General features: G+C 35.6%; 1 protein-coding gene across 7 annotated transcripts in view; it reads right to left on the bottom strand.

Moving 5' to 3' along the window:
• Positions 1–3,006: 3,006 nt before the first annotated feature.
• Positions 3,007–17,831, bottom strand: part of ADAMTS6 (ADAM metallopeptidase with thrombospondin type 1 motif 6) — a 160,150-nt gene continuing 145,325 nt past the window's right edge. For 4 of the 7 annotated variants that reach the window (XM_090132549.1, XM_090132552.1, XM_090132550.1 and 1 more), the window contains exons 23-25: positions 12,255–12,431; positions 10,879–11,035; positions 3,008–6,891 (exon numbers count right to left, since the gene is read on the bottom strand). In XM_090132549.1, the coding sequence (XP_089988675.1) occupies positions 6,782–6,891; positions 10,879–11,035; positions 12,255–12,431 (444 nt within the window). In that variant the 3' untranslated portion in view covers positions 3,008–6,781. The other 3 variants (XM_090132555.1, XM_090132554.1, XM_090132553.1) reach the window with 2 other exon arrangements.

Below are 17,831 nucleotides of genomic sequence, written 5' to 3'. Positions count from 1 at the left end.
CAAAGGGCAAATGAGATGTTTGAGATTCCTTTTTGCTGCAGGTCTTGTTTTGATGGTGTATTTCAATAGCAAAGGCTAAATGTGAAAGAGAATCTAAGAGACAAAAGAGAGACTCAGTTTCTTCTGCTTATATTTGTTCTTAACTCAGGATCTTGAGGGGATATTTAATTACTGTTGAAAAATTGGAAAAAAAAAATATCACTTGTTTGAAAGCAAATAATAACATTTACTGGCTCTAGTATTTTTTCTTTAGATTTTTGTTTAGATTTCTGATTTCGTTTTTTCTCTGTAACACAAAATTCACAAATCAGACAAAATTAGGGTTTTTAACATGCAATGCAGTGTTCAATTAAAATAGCAGATCAAAGGTAGCAATACTACACACTGACTGTGAGACAGTCATGACTGAGAAAAGTGAGAAAGAATGTGGTGCAGTCCCAGTGGATGAGGAGGATGGAGGAAAGTTCGGGCCCAGTTTGCAGAGGCTGAGAAGTGAATGAGCCAGCCCTGGAAACAGACTGCAAACTTGAGTCTGTTTCTGATCACTATTCAAGGACAATAGAGTGCACTGACTCTATTAAGTGCATTGCACTTCTGTACAATGATTTGCTTTGTAAGCATAATTGACCTCAAAGCAACTGTGGTAATAAGAACTTAAAATTCACTCTCAATTTAACTTTGTCTCCTGAAATTCCAGCTAAGTTGGAATAAGAGTCTATGTACTTCCACAGAGATACAGCTGGAAGACCTTCCCACACATGCAGAACTGTTACCTCATCTTACTTGTACATGAAGTATTACTCAATACCAGTCTGTCTTCAAGGGAAGAGAGGTTTTTAGTCCTACACACAAGACTGATTCTCATTACAAAAGATAAATAATATTAGGATGGGATTTCAAACAATAATGACAAATGATTTTGTTATGTTATAAACACTGTAAAAACACAAGTACAGCTCAAAAGAGTTTGAGTCAAAAGGTAGATGAGGAGGGAGGAGTGAGTTAAAAAACTGCACTGACTGTAAAATGTTTAGCTTTGAAGAAATTCTAAGATCCATGTCTTAGCCTTTACCAGCCAGGACAAATCTGATCCCTCTGGGTGGTCATAGCAACCAGAGCTTGGAGCTCTCTCTGGCTGAGCATTCACTTTTAGCTTCCAAAATACTTCTTTTGCTATCTGAAGCTGTGATCTGATGGATCCATTCCAAACAGGATTACTAAATAAGTGAGGTTAAACAATTATAATAGATCTTCTCTGAAAAAGTCTTACAGCTAGCTTATAAAGATGGCATCTTCTCACTCTTACTGCAGAAATGCATGTTTATAGCCTTTCAAGGTCATATTTCAGTTATTTCCTGACTGGCAGCTACACAGCCTGTGATGACCATAAACTATTTGACCCACAGCCTATCAGGATCAACAAAATGTCAGTCATGTGCAGAAACAGACAAAAATAAATGATGTGTTGTGCTCAGGTGATAGGCCACCTTAAGGGACACGGTACCTTTCAGTGCACACCATGCTGCATTCTGAGTGGCTCTCTTTCCTAAACTGGACATGAACTCTCCTTTTAGCTGGGTCAGATATACTTGGGAAGCTATCGAGTCCCTAGATGTAGTGAACCTTGTTATGTGTCCAACTCAGCCCTTATAAATCCATTTGGGATTCCATCCTAATTACTGCATGCAAATGCTCTTACACCAGTCTGTCTAGGACAAAGATCGGAGAGACCACACAGATGCAATGATCCATCCTTTCCACCTCATTGTTGTTTGTGGTGAAGGGAAGACAGCCAAATAAGGCGTCACTTCTCATAGAATGACAGCCTCAGCTTAGTAATGGCTTTCTCTTAAGACTCTCAGATTGATGACTGACTGACTCCAGATGAGACTCACAGGATTCATCCAAAGTCTTCTGGAGTAGAAGTCCTCAAGAGTCCTGGATATTAGTTCCTAGTAAGAAAGAAAGAAAGAAAGAAAGAAAGAAAGAAAGAAAGAAAGAAAGAAAGAAAGAAAGAAAGAAGGAAGGAAGGAAGGAAGGAAGGAAGGAAGGAAGGAAGGAAGGAAGGAAGGAAGGAAGGAAGGAAGGAAGGAAGGAAGGAAGGAAGGAAGGAAGGAAGGAAGGAAGGAAGGAAATTTAAAAAAATAAAAAAATAAAAAAGGTCAGCTAAACAATCAAGGGCTGTTCAGCATTTTAGAGAGGGTATTTAAAAGTCTTTCTAAGAGATCAAATAGAATTAGGGATTTTATTAATGAAGGAACAATTGTGGGAGATAGAAGGGAAATCCAAGGGAGGCTAAGCAGAACCTCAGGTAAAAATGGTATCTAATGAAAGATGGCCTCTACAAGAAATAAAATACAGTAAAAGAGCGTAACAGAGAATTGTAATAGCAGGATTGGCTCTAGAATGAAGTTTTTGATGTAGCAATAGTGCACTTAAGAAGACTGAAAGGAGCTTTGTGTGCTAGGAACTATGTAGTCAGCTTAGATGATGTTAGGCAGAAGGTAGCAGAAGTAGAAAAAGAGAGGGAAACACAAGAGCATATTTTCAATGTATGCAGCTTCTTGTGGTAATCCAAAACACAATTGCTCCAGAGGGAAAGAATACTAAAAACTGAACAGTGGAAAGACTATGAGGTAATAATTTGTAGTGTGAATGGATATGGGTGATGTTAGCCATTTTGGAATCACAAGGAAACTATTATTATGCCAATTTACTAAGACTATTCCATCTTTTATTTATGAACTGAAAGGCAATAATACTACTTGATAGTAGATAGAAATATTGGTACCTTTGAAATATGCAGTTTTTTTTTTTTGAATCCTCATTAGTAAACAATAAATTAAAAAAAAAAAAAAGCCAATATTATCAAATGCCTTGTCAAAACATTTATGTTTCCATAATTCCTTTTGCCTCTAACTCATACTAAGAGGAATTATTTCAATGAAAACAAAAGGTATTCTAGAGAAACAGAAAATATTCTACAGGACTTTATCACAGATTTCAATACAGGATATTTTAATGGCATCACGTAAGAAAAAGAAGCATCTCTCAACAACAATAACCTAAGCACCAAGTCCTCTGAAATGACTTTGTTCCCTATATTTATGGTTTCTGATAAACTTCAGATAAAACCTTACAAGCTCAATGCAAGAAGGACATTTTATTGTTATTGTTGACTGACTGGTAATGAAATAATTCCAAGAAGTACAGGATATTTTACTGCCATTAATCTCATTCTTGATCTACATTTATTGCTTAGGCTAAAATATTATTTAATAATGTACACAATCATATTCTTGACTTTGCCTTACTCTTTTGCTTACGAATGACAAACTGCTGAATGACAGAATTCTGACATAATGTATAGATGAAAGAAAATATCTCGTATATATTTTCTGATGCATTTGATGAAGCAAACATTAAGCTTACAGAATTCTAACAATTGCAAGTCAGACAACAGTACCATGGGTATCATTCTTAAAAGCTGCAGTTTTATTTTACTAAATTGTCTATGTTAAAAACAAATCTGTGCCTGGTGTGGAATTTCACTGCATCAAGTGTTACAATATTTTTGTTTTCATTAAAAGCAGAAGATTGCATGTACAACAAGTGTTAAGAAACATGACAATAAATTAGAATATAATTTACAAAAAGCAAAAAATAATAATAATAAAGTAACAGTGTACCACATTAATACTGAGTATAAAATAATAAGCAACTAATCACAATAATACAAAGGTAATTTCAGTCTGTATTATTAAGGATATCTATGTAACATTCACTCCATTACAAAGTTCCTAACAAAATGGCCTATTTTGGGGTGTACACACCTTAAGGGGTTAATCTGTAGATTTTTCTTTGTTTTGATCTTCTTCATCTGATAGAATTGCTCAGTGAAAGTACTGGCACCAGACTGATTTCTGTATTTAATGTTCTACTATTTGATTCTAGGCCTGTCATATTTATAGCCTATACAAATAGTCCTATTGTCACTATTTAGGAATATAACACTATTTAGCTTAGATTACGTAGTTGGCTACAGCGTAGCAGCAGCAATGAACTGTGCTGTGGAAACCAATTGTTTTTCTTTGAATTTGTCTGAAGTGTTGCTTAGTTTTTGTAAATCCACATACATTCTGTTTTGTTCCCTTTAACAATACAATACAATGTTGCTCCAGGGAGTTCTTTAAATTACAGCCTCAGAGCTGTTACATTGAGTAAACATGGGACTCCCTAGTGTTCTAGCACCAGTAAGAGAGCAAAATGTGTCTTTGGAAACACTCCTTACCATTTTCATGTCCTAGGTGAGGTAAAAAATATATATATAAAAAACCCTTTTCTTGTTAACTGAAAAGACACATTATCTGATAAACACAATCATGCCCTGGAGAAAACCGGACCCTGATACAGAGAGGCCTCTTGCTTAGAGGATGCCATAGCAATGCCTTTCCCTTTTATTGTATTTTGACTTAACCAGGGCATGCTAGCACCAAGGTGTTTTGTCAAAAGAACATAGAAAGTTGATTCACTTAACTGAGAAGGACTACAAACTGCCTCTATTCCATATGTGCAACTCCCAAAGGCTGTTTACTGGTGTCAGTTTTAACAGGAGTTGTTTACATAGTGATGAGAGCAGTAGATAAGCATACATGAATAAAGGCAAGCCAACTGAAAAAGAGTTCCACTGGTCACAGGCATAACAAAATGAAAATACTGGCAAGAGGTAGCAGATGACAAATTTTTGATGGTAATGAATATGTGGATTACACAAAACCCCACTGAGAGATTGTCAGTATATTAGGGTGATTCATAGAACAAATCCTCTTAATAGTATCTACTTCTCCATGTTAATTCACATTAGTAAATACTGTGCAACACTTTTGGCTTGTTATTGGTAAAATACACTGATACACTTCAATCTCATCATATTCTGAAATTATTTTTCACTGAAAAGTGTACTTGTTTTTAAAAAGTGCTATTTGAGTTAGAATTTGTAACGCGTTATTGTTCATATAATTTTAATTGCACTACAACAAAGGAGACATAGTTGGACACAAAAAGCACATTCATCAAGTACCTGCTGCAAACTGCAAGTGTTCAAGTACAACATATTAATATAAACTAGTACCCACTTTTCTTATCTCCTTGTTGAGTCTGTAACTGAGAAGTGAAGGGGAAGAAGAGTATGACATTTTGCTCTTCAATGGTAGATTTCTGAATATGAATTTACTAAGTAGTTTGGTTTCACATTTAAAAATGTAAGGTAATTGGTGAATATTAAAATTATGTTAATATGAAGTAAGTGGATTATGGCAGCAGAATAATTGAAATAGTTAAAATCATATGGAATCTAGCTACTAATCCAGAGACTGGATTTTCTTCCAATCTCATACTGAAAGCTGCCTCAAGCTTTAAATATGATCCAGCTTGAAATGTGTACTTGGCCATTCAGGTCAAGGTGGCCAGACTTATTTCTAGCCACCCCTTTTCCAGTGTGCCTTACCCCTATTAGCCTGGCATGTACCCCAGCTCAAGCACATTCCTGACTTCTCATTTTAACAGAATCTATATATCCCCACAAGTCTTTGGTTGTAACCTTGTCTACTATGATATGGTCTCCTGAACAGCAGACTCACATATTCTTCCTCATAAACAAATACCCTTCCATTACAGTATCAAAGAAGGGAACATCTGGAATCCATTTAACTTTCAGCTTTGCAAAGGATCGTTGTTATTACACAGTAGGCTTATCTTTCACACTGATACTTCTTGGTCTTGGAGAATCAAAAGTAACGTATAAAACAGATCTGGATGCCCACTAAATTGTTTCTTCTTTGTGGATAGTGATGTAAACAAAAGTGCACTGGAGTCAAAGTCTTACATTCTAAGCAAGCTGTACAGTAGTAGTGAAAGAGCTAGCAATACAGCCTTCACTACTATTGGAGTCTGCCTCCCCCATGGAATTGAAATATATTCCCTTTTAGTGGACAACTTGGTTTCACTTGTACAAAGGTTATAAAACTGCAATGCAGATTTCATTTCATTTCATAGCATACTTGTACTTCATGCACCACTGCAATAACTGTTGCACCTTTTAAAATAAAGTCCCTCATGGTTGTTCTACTGAGTATAGCTTTATATGTGGCTCACAGCAGTGTTCAGGAAATATGGATTACTCCAAAGGGAATTAGATGGAATGAAGGAAAAATACATATTTTATTTTTTTTTTTTAAATTTCTGCTCCTTAAATAACATTTCCAAATTCATTCTATAATTTAAATTGTGGTGCTGTGTCATGAGATAAAATATTTTTCATTTTTAAGCTATGACTTAACTTTTTTTTTGATTCTTCTTTACTTCCATAGTAGACCAAGTCATAACAGCTACATTTTAAACAGTTTTAAATACAAATGGATTCAGTGTCATTGCTAAGTCCATAATAAAAATTATTTTAATGGTCCAAGGAGGTAAACAGACTATTGGATTGAGTCAAAAGAACACAAATGTTCCACAGTAAGCTATTCTATATGTGTTATGTGGATCTTTCCAATTTGGCATGCCCTCCTTATACTGTGTCCAGCACTTTGGATGAATAAATCCCACTTCACAGAAGTTAAAATAATATTGAAATCCTGTCAGCTGGGGCTGACCAGTGGTTACGTTTTCCACAGGGTAATGCATTTCCAAGGACGTCAATCTTATTCCGCTGTGTGGCTCTCTTCAATAGACACTCTTCCACAATGATAATAACAAGGCACATTCTCATGCTTTCTGTGGGTCAGTGTCCTTGGCAGGTCTTGCAGCACATCTGTCTGAAGTATGCACGACTGCAGAACTTGAACTTCAGCACCAGTGGGCAATATGCCACTTTGTTCACATCTTTGCACTCTAATAATTAAAAGCATCAAAGATTAAAAAAAGAAAAAAAAAATTAGAAATAAAGAGAATTTGAGATTTAATCACATTTCTGCTCTATCCATCCTCCCTGCTATACTTTTCCTTATCCAGTGTACTACACAAACCATGTATTTTATAAAGCCATAAAAACATTTGCAGGGCTTATCTCCAGGCATACAGAAGTGTGCCCATTTTGTCTTGAAAGAATTACCATTTATTGGGATAAGTAAGTAACCATCCTAGGCAGGTAGGAAATATGAGTCATTCTTCTCACAATACTTTTACAGCTTCTTTCTCAGGAGTTACTTTATTCATCCATCAGAGGTTATCCAAACTCTAACATGCAATATTTGGTACCATGCCTGTGAATTTGTAAGAAGCCTTGAAATATTATACGCATAGCAGTGAACAGGGATGGGGAAAGCAATGAGTGTTACGAATAATGGCGCAAACAGCATGAGTTCAGTGACTTGACTGAATTTTGGATTATACTCTAGGCTTGGTTCCACACATCCACACTTTCTTTCACACAAAAGTCATTTTAAGGCCTATAATAGACAAGTAATAGTTTTTTTAATACTTGCATTTTCCCTGTAAGCTGGGCTTATTGCCTCTGCAGCTACAGTGGCAGGTAACTTTCCCAGGAAGAGAAGAAGAATTCTGTCTGCCTCAGGGGGGAAGGATTCCTGCATTTCCATCCTATACAAGTGGTGTAAAGTGACCTGTCATGTTACATTACTTGAGCAATGTTGGAATATACCATGCTTTTCCTTTGGCCCGATTTCCTTTCTGTAGAAAGAAGGTGGTAATAGGGAACAGTATGGTTTGGTCTATGTCCAGTTCTTACTCTGATATAGCTGGAGATATGGCTTAATCTGAGAGCTCTGTGGTACATTAAGGTTATACAGCTGAAATGTTGCTACTGCAATCTACTGCAAATTTGCACTACAATGAAGAAGTAAATGTTGTGGTAGAAGTCTGAGACAGGATTTGTATCTCCAGTTAAAAGCTTTTGCATATAGTCTTCCAGACTGACTTTGGCAAAAGCTTTATTTCATAGGTAGGAAGATGGAAGAGATGTATAATGAGAAAAAGCAAAACCCACAAGTTAAAGTTGCAAAAATGATGTGGAAAGAATGAAATTAGATGAATTTATCAGAAAATAATTTATCTCAAAAAACACTGTAATTTTGCATTTGATACTGGTTTCCCTTTGCAACATTTCTCAAATTACAACAGCTATGAATACATGAATAAAAAGGAGAGGGCCTAGAGTATTTTAACCATTTCCATATTTTGTACTGATTTGGTATCTAGAAGTAAGACTGGGGGGCAGGATTCTCTTGTTACAAGGCCTAACAGAACAAAAGTCTTTGATTCCCAGGTGTCTGCAAGCAAAGTATGAAAAAGACAACATCCAGCCACACCAAACAGGTGGGAAAACCAAAAAGTAGTAGTGACAGAAACCCAATCAGGATGTACAATCCTTCAGTTATTCCCATTTTTTTTCCTTCTATGTACATATTTCACATCTAAAAAGACAGTGTTAAGATGAGAATTTTTAGTATTTGAACCTAGGAAAACCTAAGTGAGTCTGAACTTAAGGGAACTGAATGATATTTCTTATGGAATGGAATACTGAATGGTATTTCTTATCATGGCAATATGCATGCTTTTAGCTAGACAAGTAGAGGCATGGAATGATTTAAATTTTCATTTCATTAACACAGATACAGTACTTTCAACTGTTTTGCTATTCAGTATTTTAGTATTTTTAATTCTCATTTTGAGAGTTGAATGAAAAAAAAAAATTGCAGGTAGCTGGTTGAAGCACAGACATATTTCTCTATCAGTGTTTTATTTTGAAACTTCTTCCCAAAAGAGGACAAATATATTCCAGAAATATTTCAGTCCCCATGTTTATGAAGACTGAGAACATGAGAGAGATATTGACAGTTGGCCTTCCAGCCAGTAAGCTGTTGGCTCATGTCCAGCTTCTCGTCCAACCAGGACCCCCAGGTATTTCTGCACAGGGCATTTTCATAAATATCACTGGCAAAAAAAATACCAGAACTCAAACACTACTTGCTTAAATCATGATCAACTCATTATATTAAAGGGAAAAAAAAACCCACAAAAAACAACCAATAACAAACTCTGCTGAAAGTGGTGAAAAATGAAATACAAAGATACACTTACATGAAAACTCTCCATCTTTCTAAAAGACCAGATTTTATTTTCAAAAGATCTGAGATCCATTGTCTCTTTCTGATTAGTCAATTCTTGAAATCTTAAAAGCTTTCTATAATTTCTAGTATGCAAAAAAAAATTGTGCTTTGGTGCCTAATGGGTGAGACCTTACTGAAAGAAGAGATGTCAGCTTCTGTTTTGTCGAAGGATATGTAAGACCAAATGTATAAGCAGAAAATGTGCAATACCTGCATACTGCTTTGCAAATACAGTAGCTCAAAAATGTTAGTAAATTAGGATATATACTTAAAATGCTTGCAAAAATATTTTTAAAATAACTTGAAAACACTTTTTTGTCATATTTTGGAATAAGGCACTCTTAGTAGTTTGTGGATTGCAGCTGGGTTCTTTTGAACTTTTAAATTCTTAAGTGAACTTTGAGACTGCATTTACTTGAGTCACTTAACCACTTACAAATAATCAGTGGCTTCCAGTAAATACCATGAACGTGAAACCAAATCAAGACGCAAAGTGGCAATGTTACTGTTGAGAACATATCTATTTGACAACATTGTGTATCTTCTTAATTCCTCCTAGATTTTATTAGCTCAAGTAAATTACTGTGCTAACAAGGCTATACGGTTGTTAGTATGGAACTGGCCAACTTAAACTGTAGGCCAAAGAGCAGAAGTCCAACTGGAATATCACGAATCCCAGATCTTTTCCAGTGAAGAAGAAGATCCCTGAAAAACACTACTGCCAACCACCTTGTTTTGTATAGTTACCCTGCAAAGCTCCACATTAAAGTCTATGAACACCCAGAGTCCATACATAGACACAGATGCCTGATGGCATCCATCTATAGGAGATCAGTGTATTTTTCTGATAGATAGATAAATAAATAAATAAACTAATGTAATGACAATAAATAATTATATGCACTCTTCATCTTGAAATTAAGAGGAGACCAAGACTTAATCATGCCCTCATAAAAGTACTTTCCTTCCTTTGGAAAAGAGATGCTATCTATGGCTGGAAATAAAATAGTAGCCTTTGAGTTTTGTAAGATAGAAAGTTTTGTAGACTGATACTGATTGTCTAAAGACTACTGAAAAGCATATAATAAAAATGGGAATTAAAGTAATCAAGGACAAGTCTATTACGAAGACGTATTTCAAACGATAACAGGGGATGATAAGCCCCAGAACTATAAATTAACATTTTCATAGACAATCATCATAAGATTTTTGTATGCTTTGTTTCATCAAAATATCTCCATTTAACCAACTGTTTTATGGCTCCAGGAAATTTAATGTTAAAATTAGAATAAGCTGAAAAGTCAAAGTATTCAAATAGAATTGTAGCACCATGTAGATTTAAATCTACAGTCCCAGTTTTTCAATGACTGTGCAATTACTACTTTCCATTATGCTAATCACTGATGGAGTAGGTACAAACTCAGTGGACTAAGAAGTATATCACCCTCCCCTGTTTTTATGTACTTTTCCATTGAAACAGTAAGGAGACTGGAAAACAAACGGTACAAGATTACAGTATTTAGTCTGTGACTATATATGTAACTTGCTTATTTTAAACAAAAAACCTATATTTAGCTTATCACTGACTTCACCTTGGAACAACAATGACTAATCAGAAAATAATTGCAAAAAATTAAGTCATAGGCTGGGCAATGATACAAGTAGAGTTTTATTAATGAAAGAATACAGTAGCATTGACCAACTTACTTCATTCTTCCCAGATTAAACTATGCTGAGATAGTAAACTTACCTTCTGTGTTGGAAATGGGAGTACTGTCACATTTACTTTCACACTGTTGCATTGATGGAGGTCTGTGTGTTTCCGAACACTCACTGGATGCTTGTCCAGTATACGAGAGACACTGTACTGTTCGCATCTGTTGCCCAAGACCACACTGTGCAGAACACTGAAGATAAAATATACACAAAAGTAAAACGACTTGGATCCCTTTTTTAAATATAAAACAAGATAAATGAAAGTAATCAGGAACAGTACACATACACAAAGTTTTAAAAAGTCATCTGGAGAGATTTGGTCAATACAGAAAACAATTTTTATAAAATACTTAGAATTTTTCTATTTAACAAAATAAGCAGGTATGTCTCTCAAAGAAAATAAAAAAATCAGCTTACAAAACAGGTCAGAGTTGAGGAAGGAATACATAGTATACGTTATTTCACATATCACATTGGAACTTAATTGTATATTTTCAAGAGAGCAAGTGGTTACTTTAGAACAAAAAGAAATAAAATAAAGGACAACAAGAATTCAAATCTGCTAAAGGACTTTTTTAAGTACAAAGACAAGTATCTTTCAAATAGAAATACTTTGTGGTTTCAATACTTTTTAAATTTTGATAATTAAACAGTCTTGTTCCAAGACTTACAAAAATGTATGAAAAATAAGTGTCTGGACAAGCAGCATGAAAGAAAATATGGACTGCAAATTAATTCAACTGTAATAAGAAAAATGACTGTCCCCTGGTTAGTTAGGCTAAATTATTTTCATTACTGGCTTTTGTTCATTTATTTCAGAGAAGAAACTTAGAGAATACCAACTTATTATTTAATAGGTCATTGATCATAAGTAAGATGCAAAAAGAAAAAAACTTCGTCCTGTTTAGAAACACCATATAATTGGCAGCACAATTCAGTCTGAGCTGTAACAACCTATACCTTCAATAATTAAGCATATTTTATGTAAAATCATAAAGCTTTTTTTTTTTTGCCTGCTCTATATCTTTCTGTACACAATATATGAATATTGTAAATGGCTTTGTATTTCCATCTAATTTCTCAAACTAAATTCTATGTGTTTTAAAAATACAGAAGCTTGAAATATTGCTGTATCATAAACTCCATTTTCATAAAACGGTAGTAAGAACTGGTTTATTTATAAAAAACACATACAAAAACTCATTCAGTATAAATTAATTATCTTTTATAGTTCAGCAAACTGCTACCTGGCATCATATTTCAATCTGACACAAACAGGAAAAGTTTTTACTTCAGTCATGGAAACTACTTCTTATTCATTTTCAGAAACATCTTTACCCTTAGAAGGTGATAGACTAATGCATAACGTAGCAGATTAATGGCAATAAAAATCTGTATGGAGTATCTTACCTGTCCCCAATCTCCAGTAACCCAGCGAGGAGGAGGACATCGACCCAAACTACAGCGGATGCGGACTGGAGGTTTGCTCTCCTCTTGGCATTGAGCAGCTGGAAAAGTTTTTAAAAGATCGCTGCTTTTGCACAGAACAATTCGATGTTTAAATCCGGGGCCACATTTTGGTGTGCACTGGAAAAATATTGGTATAAACATAAAATGAATATTCCAGTAAAATGTCAGTGTATGTGTCAGAAATGTTATTAAGGAAAAATAGTAGAATATATTTATGTTCGTACAACTTAACTGTTATTTTCTCAAGATGGTAGTTTTCAAATGCTTAGAAACAAACAAGCTGGGTGATGACTGCTGTATAAAGTTAAAGCTCTTGTATGTTATAACTTGATAAAAGTAGATTTCCTTTTTCATTTATGCAACTATATTACTAGTTGATTCATATATGAAAATGTTTAGGTTAGTTTTAAGAGAAGCTTTGCTGCAAAGTAAGCAGGTTTGCCTCAAGCAATGTTATCAGACAAACTTGAGTAAAACTCCCTGTTCCTTTTTTTTTTTTTTTTTAACACAAATTTTGTGTACCCTGAATACATCTCTGCTAGAAACCTAACAAAAGGCTGAGAAGGAAAATCTGTACCTCTGGCTGAAATGTAGAAAGAATTAAATAATTTATACTAAGTAGAGAGTAAAAGTGAATGATAATGAATATGTCAGATCTTTTGCATCATAATCATGATTTGATGGTTCTGGTCCAAATTCCATGGAATACTGCATTTATTTTTTCCCAGAAATATTCATGAAATATAAAAACATTAAAGCAGGGACTAGAAGAAAGCATCCTTTCCTAGCTGAAGAGGACTTCAACCGTAACTAGAGCAGTGTGCTTAAAAATCACTTGTATTCAGTTTTCTCTTCTTGGTTACTATGAATTCCATGAAACATCAACAGGAGAGAGAAGGCTGACACAAGCTGCCTCCCATTTCAAGGGCAGTCTACAGATTAGTGATTAGTACACTTAGTGAAAACAACAGAGAGACAGATAGACTTGAAACTTGTTAAGAGTTGCACAGAACTGTGCTCTGAGTGTCACATTCTAAAACTTGAAATACCATAAAAATGCAAACAACCATTTAGCACAGCTGACTCTTAAAACAGCCTGGTAGCTACTGCTGTATCACATGTAGAACTCAGTTCATTAGACATGCTCATAGAATGCCTTCTAAATTGAGAATTGCCTCTGGAGAGGCCTACCATGTGAATCACTGTGTGGCTCTGGGAAGAGGTTGGCATGCAGTTCCTCCTGTGTGTCAAGACAGGCAAAAAGCAGAACTTCTGATAATCAGTAAAATAAATGTCAAAATCCAAAGTGTCTAAAGAGTTTCATAATCTCAAGAAAATGGTAGCAAACAAACAAAACTTTGAAAATCAGCGCTTCAATTTAGGTGCATCAATTTTCTAGACTTATTTGAAGTGCCTAAAAAGTTCTAATAAGTGAGACAGACTACATCCTATACCCAGAAATGAAAGTGAAGTAAGAGAACAGGTTGCCTACAATAATACTGAATCACGAAAAATAAAAAATATCAGTAAAATTAAGCACAGCTATATGTCTCCAAAGCAAGTGAAAGATAAAGTACCCATACAAAAACCAGAAAATACTGTACCCCACCACAGCAGGGTTGCAGAATTTCTGACTTGTGGAAGCCATGACTAACTGCAACACGAACGCAAAGAAAATGTTCTTGTCTCTGATACAGCTCTTCACAATAAATCCTTCTGTTCTGCAGCTTTATTAACTGGAAAAAAAACCAAAACAAAACCTAGAAGTAATTTACAGAGTGCAGATGAACTCTGTCAAAGCTCAACTACTGCAAAGTGTGACTATAACAGCAAAACTGATGTTACTCAAGAATCACAGAATATCCTCAGTTGGAAGGAACTTCCAAGGATCATCATCCTCAACTCCTGTGTCCACAGAGGACCACCCAAAATTCAAACCCTGTGCCTGACAGCATTGTCCAAACATTTATTGAACTCCAGCAGCCTGGGGCTGTGCCCTGTGCAGCCTGTTCCAGGCCTGACTGCCCTCTGGTGCAAACCCTGGCCCAACCCCCCACCTCCCCTGGCACAGCTCCATGCCGTTCCCTCAGGCCCTGTCGCTGTCACACAGAGCAGAGCTCAGCGCTGCCCTCCGCTCCCTGTCAGGAGCTGCCCTGTGAGGCAGCCATCAGGCTTCCCCTCAGCTCCTCTGCTCTGTGCTGAGCACCCAGGGGCCTCAGCCACTCCTTTTCCTCCGGAATGTTCACCACCTTCATAGCACTACATGGGCACTCTCGAGTACCTTTACGTCCTCCGCCCAACTCACACAGTGCTGGAGGTGAGGCTGCACAGCACACATCAGAGGGGCCCCTCTCCTTGCCACTGGCACTGCTGGGCCTGGTGCACCTCAGGGCACGGTTGGCCCTTTGGAGGCCAGGCACATGTTAACTTGCCATCAGCCAGAGCTCCAGATCACTCTCTGTGGGGCTGCCCTCCAGCCTCTCATCCCCACAGTCTCAACATATAAGCAGGGTTGCTCTTCCCCCAGCACAGAATCCAGCACTTGCTCTTCTTGAACTCAGTGTGATTACTGACTGCCCAGCCTTCAAATTGGTCAAGATCTCTCTGTAAGTTCTCTCCACTGAGTGAATCAACAGATTCTCCTAATTTAGTGTCATCTGCAAACTTACTTAGTATGCATTTCAACCCCATTCTAGATCATTCACAGAAACACTGAAGAGAACTAAAATTGAGCCCTGCAGAACTGCACTAGTGTCTGGCTGCCAGACTGATACATAACTTCATTTACTAGAACCATTTGAGCCTGACCTACAACCAGTTGTTAACCCATGGTTTTGTCCAACTCTATGGAGAACATATTCACCAGTAGGATACTATGAAAAACAACACTGAAAGCTTTGCTGAAGTCCAAAAAGATAACCTCAATTAGCTTTTCCTCAAAAATAAATAAATAAATAAATAAATAAAATCAGACATAGCATTTTCACTGTTCTGACAAAAAAAATCTAAGAAATATGTGTGTATCAAATACACATGTGTATATATATTTACGTGGTTATTATATACAGTTTTAAATATATTATATTTCTGGGAACAGTGAATAGAAAAAAAAAATGTCATTATATTGGAATGGTATCATCAGTCAAGACACTTTGCCAAGCTACATCAGGGAAAATTTATATGAGAAAGAAGTCAGTCCTTTTTTGCAATAGTGATAGAATACTGTTACAGCAAACTGCTTAGCAGAGCAAGAAGCTTTAGATAAGATTTTTTTTTTTTTTTTTTGTATAAAATTGTAACACATTTCTACTGTAATAAAGGCTGGATATGGAAGAATAAGTGTATAGTTCCAAGGACAATATTATAGCACAGGCAGCTACATGGGAATGCTTATACTTTAAAGTATTTAAAATAATTACGGCTCCATAATTAGTCAAATGGATACTATGACATGTTACTATTGAGATGATGATCAGAAATTCCAAACAGAAATGAAGTTCTATGGTAATGGTCACAAACAGCTTAAAAACTATTTATGCCACAGACATGATCTAAGAGTCTTCAACTGAACATCCTTTACTACTCATCCATTCTTTCCTTCTCATTCCTTCCTCTTCTGCTCCTTCCAAGTCTTATTCATTCCTAATGAATTGGAGTACACTGTGTCTTCTTAGATTGGGACAAGGGCCATTTAAAATCTTTTCTGCCTTACTTTTGATGCTCTATTTCTAGTGTGAAATGCTAGCAAAAAAAAATGGAGCAAAAATACAAATTCCTCACATAGAATAAGACACACATTAAAATTCACTGTGTCATTTCTAGGTTTCTTAAGATCCTATTCTGAAGTGAGAAAAGTGCTGAGAGGAACTGCTTTCCCACAGGTTTCAGGTTACAAAGCTGACTTTTTTTTTTTTTTTTTTTTTTAAGATGAATTGATTCAAGAAAAGATCTGTTATCTTAAAACTGTATAAAACTAGAGACAGATTTAGGAACATTCCATTAATAACTACCTGTTTTACAATATCAAATTAATCTATAAAACCTGGTACAAGGTCCAGAAGATTCAGAATATAAACAAAAGAATCTGTATGTAAAACTAATGAAAACAAAACAAACACAAAAATAACTGGAAGTTCACATTATGCTTTAAAAGAATTTTCTTTACATAAAAGTTCACTAAAATGGCACTTCATTCATAATTTTTTATGGAACAAAACCAGATAGTTCAATAGTGTAGCAATTGAACATTTCACTGTTGTTCAAAGAAAAATAATGTACATAATGGGAAAAAATATCTACACAAGTAGTTTCTTAAGCTAAGAAGAACAAATACAGATTATATTATATAGGCATGAAATTCAGACAGCAAGGAGCAGGTATTACTACTTCCAAATGCAGCTTAATAATAATTAAGCCATTATTAACTAACAATTGATGGAGTCTCTATCCTTGAAGATATTCAAAAGTCAGCTGGACTTGGTCCTGGGCATGGTCTAGGTGATTCTCCTTGAGCAGGATGAGAGACCTGTAGACGTCCCTGCCAATCTTAACGACTCCATGATTCTGTGAACCACATTATCTATATTAAAAAAATATATATGGCGAGAACTCCTTTGTACTATTGGCATGGGCATTAGTACAAAGAGGGAGCCTAGTAGCCTTCCACTCTGTGCTTTGAATTTTCAAAGGTTGCAACAATTTTTTGAGATAAAAGCATGTGTGCATAGGTAAGACCTGTGCAACCACAAGCACATTAACTTTCTTTATATTCAAGGATTTATAATTTATTTTGAATGAAAGTTTAAAGGCGAGCATGTATATGGAAAATGGGATATAATTAACCATGAATTTATCACTGGTATATCATTCCAGCTTACTCTAATAATCTGTCATTTTTTTTAATAAAAAAAGTGTAACAGCTCTAACCTATCTGGGCTTCTGTAAAGAGGGAGTACAACTGGTAATCTTGAATGGAGCTTGAGAGATGCTACCTGAGAAGACCTTCCAGGATCAGGCATGGAACTCTCCTGATTCACATTTCTTCCCAGTCTACTTAATGATGATTACACAAAAGTAGTTTCTGCTGTTCAGTGTTACCCATGGTACTGAAATTAGCAGCCAGCACTGGTAACTGAATCAATCCTGGTGCTACAAGAGTAAGTCTAAAGAAGGAATTGCAAACTTTGAAGACAAAAATAACTGAAGTGCAATTTGGCAGTACAAAGTGCAAGAGAATACATTTCCAAAAAAAAAAAAAACCAAAAAACAAAAAACAAACCAAAAAAACAAGAATCACTATTTAACAGGTACATTATTAGCTGAAGTGAAAAAAGGAAGATAAAGATAGGGATATGACCATATGATAGAATATAAGATGGCTTTAAGTAATGAGTATGTTATGGCTGTGGAACAGAAAAAGTTTTTTAGAGTATACTGATATGCAGTAGGTAATAGTTATTTTCAGTAGAAGCAGGAAATAAAAGAACAAGGCACATCTGAAATCTCCCTAAGGGTAAT

The sequence above is a fragment of the Phasianus colchicus genome, chromosome Z (genome assembly GCF_987193195.1).
Source record: "Phasianus colchicus chromosome Z, bPhaCol1.hap1.1, whole genome shotgun sequence".
NCBI classification, from domain to species: Eukaryota; Metazoa; Chordata; class Aves; order Galliformes; family Phasianidae; genus Phasianus; species Phasianus colchicus.
This window is presented reverse-complemented; position numbering and strand designations above follow the sequence as displayed.